General features: G+C 52.6%; 1 protein-coding gene across 6 annotated transcripts in view; it reads left to right on the forward strand.

The window, feature by feature from the left end:
* The window catches only part of DTNB (dystrobrevin beta), a 177199-nt gene that overhangs the window by 45495 nt on the left and 119168 nt on the right, over window positions 1-12536 (forward strand). For all 6 annotated transcript variants that reach the window (XM_036405162.2, XM_036405161.2, XM_036405163.2 and 3 more), the window contains one exon: window positions 2163-2287. In XM_036405162.2, the coding sequence (XP_036261055.1) occupies window positions 2163-2287 (125 nt within the window). The remainder of the gene's footprint in view (window positions 1-2162; window positions 2288-12536) is intronic.

Here is a 12536-nt window from a genome sequence, read left to right on the forward strand (position 1 = left end):
CGTCAGAGGCCTTCAGAGCCTCCCAGAACTCGTTCCCCAGTGCCCTGATTTCCCAGGGGTGCTGGCATTTCTGTTCCTGTGCCCTCTGCTGCCTGCCCCAGGTGTGAGTGCCTGCCCTGCCCTTCCTCCCAGGGCTCACCTGTGCTGCTTCCCCCAGGAACCCCCAGATCCTGAAATTCGAGTCTCCTCAACCCAGGTCTCAAAAGCTCCTGGAGATCTGTTTCACACCCAAGATAGCTCAGCTAGGCATAAAATATATAATATATAATATATAATATATAATATATAATATAACATATAATATATAACATATAACATATAACATATAACATATAATATATAATATATAATATATAATATATAATATATAATATATAATATACCTCAGAAGGCATAAAATCAGCAGCATGGCTTCTGTGGCAGTGTTGGAAACAAAAAGGGTTTTAATAAAAGGCAAAATAACAAAACTCTTTACAGAGAAAAACTGAGCCAGGTGTAAGAGGTTTTTGCTCCCGGTAAAACACCTCACAAAAGCCATCAATTTCTTTGTTCTCTTCTTTTTCTAGTGAATTGCTCAGGCAGTTTGGCTTCTGTCCCATTGGCCATCCTTAAGCTTGAGGTGAAGTCCCTCAGGTCCTATGAGGTGTCTTTTTACTTATTGAGGAGAGAAACTTCTGTGTTTATTTCCTTTTTAAGGGCACAAAGGACAGTTTGGTCACTCCATCAACAGGGGGAACATTCCTATACTCACCTGTGCTTCTTCCCCCAAAATTCTGGGCTCACCTGTGCTGGTTCCCCCAGAAACCCCCAGGCTCACCTGAAATGTGGGTCTGCTCCAGCCAGGCCTCATAGGCTCTTGGAGATTTATTTCATAAACTCTTGGAGATTTATTTCACACCCAAGACAGCTTCAGCTACATCAGAAGGCATAAAATCAGCAGCATGGCTTCTGTGGCGGTGTTGGAAACAAAAAGGGTTTAATAAAAGGCAAAATAACAAAACTCTTTACAGAGAAAAACTGAGCCAGGTGCAAGAGGTCCTGGTAAAACACCTCACAAAAGGGATTGGTTTCCTTGTTCTCTTCTTTTTCTAGTGAATTGCTCAGGTGGGACTTTTTGGTTCCTGTCCAATTGGCTGTCCTTAAGTTTGAGGTGAAGTCCCCAGGTCCTATGAGGTGTCTTTTCACCTAATTGAGGAGAGAAACTTGTGGGCTTCTTTCCTTTTTAAGGGGACAAAGGACAGTTTTGTCACTCTATCCATGGGGGTAACATTCCTTTACTCACCTGTGCTTGTTCCCTTAAAATTCCGGGCTCACCTGTGCTTGTTCCCCCAGAAATCCCCATCTCACCTGTCTCACAGCAATCCCTGTCTCACCTGTGTGATCCCAGGGCTCACCTGTGCTTGTTCCCCTAGAAACCCCTGGGTTTACCTGTGTAATCCTGTGTTGTTTACCTGTGTTGTTTCCCCAGAAATCCCTCCCCTCACTTGTGCTTGTTCCCCCAGCAATCCCAGGCTCACCTGAGCAGAAATCCAGGGCTCACCTGTGCTTTCTCCTGCAGGAACCCCCAGGGTCACTGTGCTTGTTCCCCCAGAAACCTCCAGGCTCACCTGTGCAATCCCAGGCTCACCTGTGTTGCTCCCCCAGCCATCCCCATCTCACCTGTGCAGCCATCCCATCTCACCTGTGCAGCCATCCCATCTCACCTGTACAATCCCATCTCACCTGTGCAGCCATCCCCATCTCACCTGTGCAGCAATCCCATCTCACCTGTGCAATCCCATCTCACCTGTGCAATCCCATCTCACCTGTACAGCCATCCCCATCTCACCTGTACAGCCATCCCATCTCACCTGTACAATCCCATCTCACCTGTGCAATCCCATCTCACCTGTGCAGCAATCCCATCTCACCTGTACAATCCCATCTCCCCTGTGCAGCAATCCCCATCTCACCTGTGCAATCCCATCTCACCTGTGCTGTCCCCCTCCCCTGTTTTTCCCCTCTCCCCTGTACAATCCCATCTCCCCTGTGCAATCCCCTCTCACCTGTACAATCCCCTCTCACCTGTACAATCCCATTTCCCCTGTTTTCCCCCAGCAATCCCCTCTCCCCTGTGCTGTCCCCTCTCACCTGTGCAATCCCATTTCCCCGTTTTTCCCCAGAAATCCCCAGCCAAGAAGCTCACCCACGCCATCAGCCGCTCTCTGGGCTGCGTGCCCAGCCGGGACCCGCCCCGCCCGCTCTTCCCCGAGCAGCCCGAGAGGCCCCTGGACCTGGCCCACATCGTGTGAGTACCTGAAAGCCCCCCCTGAACCCCCCTTGAACCCCTCCTGAGCCCCTGGACCTGGCCCACATCGTGTGAGTACCCCTGAGCCCCCTCCCGACCCCCCCAGACCTCATCCCCATGGTGTGAGGACCCCTGAGCCCCCTCCTCACCCCTGAGCTCCCTCCTGACCCCCCAAACCTGCCCCCCATTTTGTGAGTCCCCCTGAGCCCCCTCCCCAGCCCTGGGCTCAGGGCAGCGAGCAGCCCTGGGCCTGCAGAGAATATCAGGACTTTCTCTGCTGTGTGGTGTCAATGTCTCAGGTTTTTCATTGCTGTGTGGTGTCAATGTCTCAGGTTTTTCATTCCTGTGTTGGTGTCAATGTTTCAGGTTTTTCTCTGCTGTGTTGGTGTCAATGTTTCAGGGTTTTCCTCTGCTGTGTTGGTGTCAATGTTTCAGGTTTTTCATTCCTGTGTTGGTGTCAATGTTTCAGGTTTTTCTCTGCTGTGTTGGTGTCAATGTTTCAGGGTTTTCCTCTGCTGTGTTGGTGTCAATGTTTCAGGTTTTTCATTCCTGTGTTGGTGTCAATGTTTCAGGTTTTTCATTGTTGTGTTGGTGTCAATGTTTCAGGTTTTTCATTCCTGTGTTGGTGTCAATGTTTCAGGTTTTTCTCTGCTGTGTTGGTGTCAATGTTTCAGGGTTTTCCTCTGCTGTGTTGGTGTCAATGTTTCAGGTTTTTCATTGCTGTGTTGGTGTCAATGTTTCAGGTTTTTCTCTGCTGTGTTGGTGTCAATGTTTCAGGGTTTTCCTCTGCTGTGTTGGTGTCAATGTTTCAGGTTTTTCATTCCTGTGTTGGTGTCAATGTTTCAGGTTTTTCTCTGCTCTGTTGGTGTCAATGTTTCAGGGTTTTCCTCTGCTGTGTTGGTGTCAATGTTTCAGGTTTTTCTCTGTTGTGTTGGTGTCAATGTTTCAGGTTTTTCATTCCTGTGTTGGTGTCAGTGTTTCAGGTTTTTCATTCCTGTGTTGGTGTCAATGTTTCAGGTTTTTCATTCCTGTGTTGGTGTCAATGTTTCAGGTTTTTCATTGTTGTGGTGGTGTCAGTGTTTCAGGTTTTTCATTCCTGTGTTGGTGTCAATGTTTCAGGTTTTTCATTCCTGTGTTGGTGTCAATGTTTCAGGGTTTTCCTCTGCTGTGTTGGTGTCAATGTTTCAGGTTTTTCATTGTTGTGTTGGTGTCAATGTTTCAGGTTTTTCTCTGCTCTGTTGGTGTCAATGTTTCAGGTTTTTCTCTGTTGTGTTGGTGTCAATGTTTCAGGTTTTTCTCTGCTGTGTGGTGTCAATGTTTCAGGTTTTTCATTCCTGTGTTGGTGTCAGTGTTTCAGGTTTTCCTCTGCTGTGTTGGTGTCAATGTTTCTCAGGAGAACCTTCTGGGGCTGTGCTTGTGAGGGGTTTGGTGCAGCTGCAGCCAGGCCTGGCTGTGTCCTGCCTGTCACCTCCCTGTCCCCACCAGTGGCACCTCTCGCTCCTCCCTGTGTTGGGTCAGGCTCTGATTTCTCATTTATTGTAAATGAAATTCTCCAAACAGCACCATGGGCCAGCCCAGGGGCCTTGCCCTCACGCCCATGTCCCTCTCCATGGCCTTGTTGTCACCCTGCTGTTGGAGGGGTGGCTTGGATGGAAAACCCCTGCACTGCTGCTGGTTTGAGCAGCTTGAGGCCACTCTGCTTCCCCACTCTGTCACACTTCACCTGCACAGTAAAAACTGAGAGACAAAGACCCAAACGAGCTGCAGTCAGTCTGCAGATCAGTCTCAGTGTCCTACAGAGCCTGGGGGAAACTGTTCCCATCTGTAGGAGAGGGTGAGGAGGAGCAGCACTGGGATCCAATTCCCAGCCCATCACTGCCTTTCCTTCCCAACCTGGAATTGCCTTTCCTTCCCAACCTGGAATTGCCTTTCCTTCCTGATCCATTCCTGCCTTTCCTTCCCAGCCATCCCTGCTTTCCCTTCCCAACCCATTCCTGCCTTTCCTTCCCAACCCATTCCTGCCTTTCCCTCCTGATCCATCACTGCCTTTCCTTCCCAAGCTGGAATTGCCTTTCCTTCCTGATCCATTCCTGCCTTTCCTTCCCAACCCATTCCTGCTTTCCCTTCCCAACCCATCACTGCCTTTCCTTCCCAACCTGGAATTGCCTTTCCCTTCCCAACCATCACTGCTTTCCCTTCCCAACCCATTCCTGCCTTTCCTTCCCAACCCATCACTGCCTTTCCCTCCTGATCCATCACTGCCTTTCCTTCCCAAGCTGGAATTGCCTTTCCTTCCTGATCCATTCCTGCCTTTCCTTCCCAACCCATCACTGCTTTTCCCTCCTGATCCATCCCTGCCTTTCCTTTCCTTTCCTTTCCTTTCCTTTCCTTTCCTTTCCTTTCCTTTCCTTTCCTTTCCTTTCCTTTCCTTTCCTTTCCTTTCCTTTCCTTTCCTTTCCTTTCCTTTCCTTTCCTTTCCTTTCCTTTCCTTTCCTTTCCTTTCCTTTCCTTTCCTTTCCTTTCCTTTCCTTTCCTTTCCTTTCCTTTCCTTTCCTTTCCTTTCCTTTCCTTTCCTTTCCTTTCCTTTCCTTTCCTTTCCTTTCCTTTCCTTTCCTTTCCTTTCCTTCCCATCACTGCCTCTCCATTCCCACCTGGCACTGCCTTGGCCAGGAGCCCACCATAGCCCTAAATCTGGATTTAGGGGAGGGCCCAGCTCAGCCTCACCACAAACACCTTTTGTTTCCAGTCCCATCAGATTGGAATCCACTCGTGTTTTTCCCTGTGGGCTGGGCACCTGCTGCAGGGACAGTGGGGACAGGACGGGGACATGGGGACATGTCACACCTCCTGCAGGGACATGGGGACAGGGCTGGACAGCTCCTGCAGGGACAGTGGGGACAGTGAGGACATGTCACACCTCCTGCAGGGACAGGGACATGAGGACAGGGACATGGGGACAGGGCTGGGACAGGGCTGCACAGCTCCTGCAGGGACAGGGACAGTGGGGACAGGGCCACCCCTGGCAGCAGCTCAGAGGCATCTGCTGTGTGCTGCCAGCTTTAATTAAATGTAAACCCAATGCCCTAAAAAGCAAAGGATGGGGACATGGGGCCTGCTGGCCCAAGGGCAGCTCTGGGACAGAGGAGCCCTGGGAGCAGGGGATTGATAGCCCAGGGACAAAACGGGACCCACTGGGGTCCGTGTGAGGGACACGAGGCCTTTGGGCTGCTGTGGCACCACTGAAAGAACAAAAATAGCAAAACAACAAAAATCACAATGAAGGCCCCTGGCTTGAGGGGCTGTAGGCAGGGGGGTTCTCTGCTGGAACCCAGCCCCATGCAGGAATTGCTGCAGGCCCCAGGGAGCCACTTCTGGGGTGCCCAGGGGTGGATTGTGTTTGACTGGGGTGAGGGAATCAGCACCTGCAGCACCATCAGCACCCACAAATAAACGGGGGGAGAGGCTGCAGAAAAGCTGAGCTCTGCTGCAGCTGAGTAAACAGAGAATGAAATATTAATAACTAGGGGAGTTTAACAATACTTGGCCAAAGGTTCCAGGGAAAAGAAGGCTTGGAAGGGGAGAAAAACCCAGCTGTGCTCTTTGAGGGAGGGAGGAAACACAAAAGTGGGCAGAAGGAATGTAAACAATGAGTTAGGAGTTGCTGTGAGTGGTTTGGTGCAGGGGCAATGAGCTGTGAGGGAGGAGCTGGGCAGGGAATGGAACTGGGCAGGGAATGGAGCCCCAGGAGGGGCTGAGGGAGCTGGGCAGGGAATGGAGCCCCAGGAGGGGCTGAGGGAGCTGGGCAGGGAATGGAGCCCCAGGAGGGGCTGAGGGAGCTGGGCAGGGAATGGAGCCCCAGGAGGGGCTGAGGGAGCTGGGCAGGGAATGGAGCCCCAGCAGGGGCTGAGGGAGCTGGGCAGGGAATGGAGCCCCAGCAGGGGCTGAGGGAGCTGGGCAGGGGCTCAGCCTGGAGCAAAGGAGGCTCAGGGGGCCCTTGTGGCTCTGCACAAGTCCCTGCCAGGAGGGCACAGCCAGGGGGGTCGGGCTCTGCTCCCAGGGAACAGGGACAGGACAAGGGGAAATGGCCTCAGGCTGGGCCAGGGCAGGCTCAGGGTGGACACCAGCAGGAATTTCTGCATGGAAAGGGGGCTCAGGCCTTGGCAGGGGCTGCCCAGGGAGGTTTGGGGTGCCCATCCCTGCAGGTGTCACCTGGATGTGGCACTGAGTGCCCTGGGCTGGGGACAAGGTGGGGATCAGAATTCCCAGAATTCCCAAAGAATCACCAGGTTGGAAGCGACCTCCAAGACCATTGAGTCCAACCCATCCCCAACACCTCAACTCAACCCTGGCCCCCAGTGCCACATCCAGGCTTTGTTAAACACATCCAGGCATGGGGACTCCACAACCTCCCTGGTCCTTGGGAATTTCCAAAATTCCCAAATTCCCAGAATTACCAAAATTCCCAAATTCCCAGAATTCCCAGAACCACTGGGTTGGAAGAGACCTTCAAGACCATCAGGGCCAAGCTGTGTTGAGACTCTGGGAAGAGTCACAAGTTTTCATTATTATCTTTTTAGCATTTACTAAGTATCCTCTCTGTATTCTTCAGTTTAGTACAGTATTCTTTTTTATAATATAGCATCATAAAGTAATAAATCAGCCTGCTGAGAGCATGGAGTCACATCCATCATTCCTGCCTTTGCTGGGACATTTCCCAGCAAACCCAATAGGAATCTGCACCACTGAACCTTTAAGACCAGGTCAGGAGTGGTTTTAAATCCCCTCAGAATTGCAGTCAGGCTGTGTGATGGAAGCTCTGTTATCTCAGTGTTTCTCACTGCTTTAGCAGATAGGAAAAATGCAGACAGAAATGTTAATGGAGCCTCAGAGTCAGGGATTGTGCTGGATCCACTGCTGGAGCCCCAGATGTACATCCCTGAGGGAATCAGGGATTTGCTTCCCTCCCTTTTCCAGGAATAAGGGAGTGTTCACCTGCATTCCTGCAGCCAGGCAAAAATAGCAAAAATGGATAGCAAAAATGTGATAGCAAAAACGGAAATTCTGCAATTTCCTGCTGGTTTGGGGCATTCTGCATTCCCTGATCTCCCTGCATCCTCCTCCAGATTGTAGCTGCTGCTCTGCTCCCAGGGGACAGGGACAGGACAGGGGAAATGGCCTCAGGACAGGCTCAGGGTGGACATCAGGAGGAATTTCTGCATGGAAAGGGGGCTCAGGCCTTGGCAGGGGCTGCCCAGGGAGGTTTGGGGTGTCCTGGGAATTCCTGGATGTGGCACTGAGTGCCCTGGGCTGGGGACAAGGTGGGGATGGGGCACAAATTGGGCTGGGAAGGATTCTCCTTCTCCTTCTCCTTCTCCTTCTCCTTCTCCTTCTCCTTCTCCTTCTCCTTCTCCTTCTCCTTCTCCTTCTCCTTCTCCTTCTCCTTCTCCTTCTCCTTCTCCTTCTCCTTCTCCTTCTCCTTCTCCTTCTCCTTCTCCTTTCCCTTTCCCTTTCCCTTGATTCTGTGTCTGCTGGAGTTTCCTGGCTGTTGGAGGTAATTCCATGCAGATCATGGTTGGGTTTAGGTGTCAGCTCAGAGGCTGCCCTTTCTCTGGGCTGGCAGAGTGTGGGAGGGGGAACGGTGGCACCTGGAGGTTGGGTGTGATTGGTAAAGCAGAGGTGGTGTTGGCATGGGTCACTTTTTCTGGGAGGAATCATTCAAAGTGCTCCATCACCTCTGTGGGGTTCGGGATCTGACTCCAGACTCACCTAATGCAAATTCCTGACATTAAATCTTTGGTTTTAAAGTGTAATGGAAGTGGCACAGCCACCCCATGGCAGGGCTGGACAGGATTTGGGAATGAGGAATTGTTCCCTGGCACAGGGTGCCCACCCTGGATCCCTGGCAGTGCCCAAGGCCGGGATGGACACTGGGACACCCTGGCACACTGGGAGGTGTCCCTGCCATGGCAGGAGCAAACTGGGAGTTTGGTTTTTCCAGGAGTGTTTTTCTGCTGCTCCTCTGCAGGGCTGGGAGCAGGAGCGGGGGAGCAGGATCTGGGACAGGAGCAGGAGCAGGATCTGGGGCAGGAGCAGGAGCAGGATCTGGGACAGGAGCAGGAGCAGGAGCAGGATCTGGGGCAGGAGCAGGAGCAGGATCTGGGACAGGAACGGGAGCAGAATCTGGGACAGGAGCAGGAGCAGGATCTGGGAGGAGGATCAGGGAGCAGGATCTGGAACAGGAGCAGGAGCAGGATCTGGGAGGAGGATCAGGGAGCAGGATCTGGAGCAGATCTGGGACAGGATGCGGGATCTGTAGGAGGATCTGGAACAGGAGCAGGATCTGTAGCAGGATCAGGGATCTGTAGCAGGATCTGGAGCAGGAGCAGGAGCTGTAGCAGGAGCTGTAGCAGGATCAGGGATCTGTAGCAGGATCTGGGAGCAGCAACAGGATCTGTAGCAGGATTTGGGATCTGTAGCAAGATGTGGGAGCAGGAACAGGATCTGGGAGAGGATCTGGAACAGGAGCAGGGTCTGGGAGCAGGAGCAGGATCTGTAGCAGGATCAGGGATCTGTAGGAGGATCTATAGCAGGATCAGGGATCTGTAGCAGGATGTGGGACAGGATCTGGAGCAGGAGCAGGATCTGTGGCAGGCTGTGTGTAGGATCTGGGAGCAGGGACAGGATCTGGAACAGGAGCAGGGCCTGGGAGCAGGAACAGGAGCAGGATCAGGGATCTGTAGCAGGATGTGGGACAGGATCTGGGATCTGTGTCAGGATCAGGGATCTGTAGCAGGCTGTGTGTCAGGATCTGGAGCAGGAGCAGGATCTGGAGCAGGATCTGGAGCAGGAGCAGGAGCAGGAGCAGGAGCAGGCTGTGTGTCAGGATCTGGGAGCAGGAGCAGGATCTGGAGCAGGAGCAGGAGCAGGCTGTGTGTCAGGATCTGGGAGCAGGATCTGGAGCAGGAGCAGGAGCAGGAGCAGGAGCAGGCTGTGTGTCAGGATGTGGGAGCAGGAGCAGGATCTGGAGCAGGAGCAGGCTGTGTGTCAGGATCTGGAACAGGAGCAGGAGCAGGCTGTGTGTCAGGAGCAGGAGCAGGATCTGGAGCAGGAGCAGGCTGTGTGTCAGGATCTGGGAGCAGGATCTGGAACAGGAACAGGAGCAGGAACAGGAGCAGGAGCAGGCTGTGTGTCAGGATCTGGAACAGGAACAGGAGCAGGAACAGGAGCAGGAGCAGGCTGTGTGTCAGGATCTGGGAGCAGGATCTGGAGCAGGAACAGGAACAGGAGCAGGAACAGGAGCAGGAGCAGGCTGTGTGTCAGGATCTGGAACAGGAGCAGGAGCAGGCTGTGTGTCAGGATCTGGAGCAGGAGCAGGATCTGGAGCAGGAGCAGGAGCAGGCTGTGTGTCAGGATCTGGAACAGGAGCAGGAACAGGAGCAGGAGCATGAGCAGGATGTGTGTCAGGATCTGGAACGGGAGCAGGAGCAGGAGCAGGCTGTGTGTCAGGATCTGGAACAGGAGCAGGAGCAGGCTGTGTGTCAGGATCTGGAGCAGGAGCAGGATCTGGAACAGGAACAGGAGCAGGCTGTGTGTCAGGATCTGGAACAGGAGCAGGAGCAGGCTGTGTGTCAGGATCTGGAGCAGGAGCAGGATCTGGAACAGGAGCAGGAGCAGGAGCAGGAGCAGGCTGTGTGTCAGGAGCAGGAGCAGGATCTGGAACGGGAGCAGGAGCAGGAGCAGGAGCAGGAGCAGGCTGTGTGTCAGGATCTGGAGCAGGAGCAGGAGCAGGAGCAGGAGCAGGCTGTGTGTCAGGATCTGGAACAGGAGCAGGAGCAGGAGCAGGCTGTGTGTCAGGATCTGGAACGGGAGCAGGAGCAGGATCTGGAGCAGGAGCAGGAGCAGGCTGTGTGTCAGGATCTGGAACAGGAGCAGGAGCAGGAGCAGGCTGTGTGTCAGGATCTGGAACAGGAGCAGGAACAGGAGCAGGAGCAGGCTGTGTGTCAGGATCTGGAACAGGAACAGGAGCAGGCTGTGTGTCAGGATCTGGAACAGGAGCAGGAACAGGAGCAGGAGCAGGCTGTGTGTCAGGATCTGGAACAGGAACAGGAGCAGGCTGTGTGTCAGGATCTGGAACAGGAGCAGGAACAGGAGCAGGAGCAGGCTGTGTGTCAGGATCTGGAACAGGAACAGGAGCAGGCTGTGTGTCAGGATCTGGAACAGGAGCAGGTGGAGGAGCAGGCTGTGTGTCAGGAGCAGGAACAGGATCTGGAACAGGAGCAGGAACAGGAGCAGGAGCAGGCTGTGTGTCAGGATCTGGAACAGGAACAGGAGCAGGCTGTGTGTCAGGATCTGGAACGGGAGCAGGAGCAGGCTGTGTGTCAGGATCTGGAACGGGAACAGGAGCAGGCTGTGTGTCAGGATCTGGAACGGGAGCAGGAGCAGGAATAGGCTGTGTGTCAGGATCTGGAACAGGAGCAGGAGCAGGAGCAGGCTGTGTGTCAGGATCTGGAACAGGAGCAGGAGCAGGCTGTGTGTCAGGATCTGGAGCAGGGCAGGATCTGGAACAGGAGCAGGAGCAGGAACAGGAGCAGGCTGTGTGTCAGGATCTGGAACAGGAGCAGGAGCAGGATCAGGCTGTGTGTCAGGATCTGGAACAGGAGCAGGATCTGGAACAGGAGCAGGATCTGGAACAGGAACAGGAGCAGGCTGTGTGTCATGATCTGGAACAGGAGCAGGAGCAGGCTGTGTGTCAGGATCTGGAACAGGAGCAGGAGCAGGCTGTGTGTCAGGAGCTCTGTCCCTGCTGTGTGCAGCTGCCCTGGCTGTCCCTGCCCTGCCTGCACCTGAGCTCCTCTCGTGGCTCTCCAGGGCAGGCACTGGGCACAGCCAGGCAGGGGCGGAGGGAGGGCTGCTGGGATATGGGTTAATGGGGTATGGGATATTGGGGTATGGGGTATTGGGGTATGGGGTATTGGGGTATGGGGTATTGGGGTATTGGGGTATAGGCTATGGGATATTGGGATATGGGATATTGGGATATGGGGTATGGGGTATAGGATATGGGATATTGGGATATTGGGGTATGGGGTATAGGATATGGGATATTGGGGTATGGGATATTGGGGTATGGGATATTGGGGTATGGGGTATGGGATATTGGGGTATGGGATATTGGGGTATGGGGTATGGGATATTGGGGTATGGGGTATGGGATATTGGGATATGGGATATTGGGGTATGGGGTATGGGATATTGGGGTATGGGGTATATGATATGGGATATTGGGATATTGGGGTATGGGGTATAGGATATGGGATATTGGGGTATGGGATATTGGGGTATGGGATATTGGGGTATGGGGTATGGGATATTGGGATATGGGATATTGGGGTATGGGGTATGGGATATTGGGGTATGGGGTATGGGATATTGGGGTATGGGGTATAGGATATGGGATATTGGGATATTGGGATATGGGGTATAGGATATGGGATATTGGGATATTGGGGTATGGGGTATGGGATATTGGAGTATGGGGTATGGGATATTGGGATACAGGATATTGTGATATGGGATACTGGAATATGGAGTATGGGATATAGGGTATGGGATATTGGGGTATGGGATATGGGATATTGGCATACAGGATATTGTGATATGGGATACTGGAATATGGGATATGGGATATTGGGATATGGGATATTGGATATTGCAATTTTGGGACACTAGAATATTGGGACACTGGGATAAGGGATACTGGATATTGGATATTGGGATATGGGATATTGGGATATGAGATACTGGATTTTGGGATATGAGATATTGGATATTGGGATACTGGGATGCTGGATATTGGATCCTGGGATATTGAGATATTGGATACTGGGATACTGGGTATGGGATACTGGGATATTGGATATGGGATACTGAGATATTTAATGTTGGGATACTGGGATATCGAGATATGGGATGTTGGGATATGGGATATAGGATAGTGGGATATTGGATACTGTGATATTGAGCTGTTGGGATATTGGATATTGGGATATCACCCAGCAGAAGGAACTGGGACCCCCCCAGCTCTGGGGTTTAACTCTGAGGGGTTTATTTCGGATTTCTGAGGGTTTATTTTAATTCTGAGGGATTTATTTCGGATTTTTGTTGAATTGTCCTGAATTCACCCATCCTGCCCCAGCCCATTGCCGGTGCCACAGGGCTGCTCCCTGGCAGTGCTGCTGAGGGGCTCTGT

This window comes from Molothrus ater, chromosome 32, assembly GCF_012460135.2.
Source record: "Molothrus ater isolate BHLD 08-10-18 breed brown headed cowbird chromosome 32, BPBGC_Mater_1.1, whole genome shotgun sequence".
Taxonomy (NCBI): Eukaryota; Metazoa; Chordata; class Aves; order Passeriformes; family Icteridae; genus Molothrus; species Molothrus ater.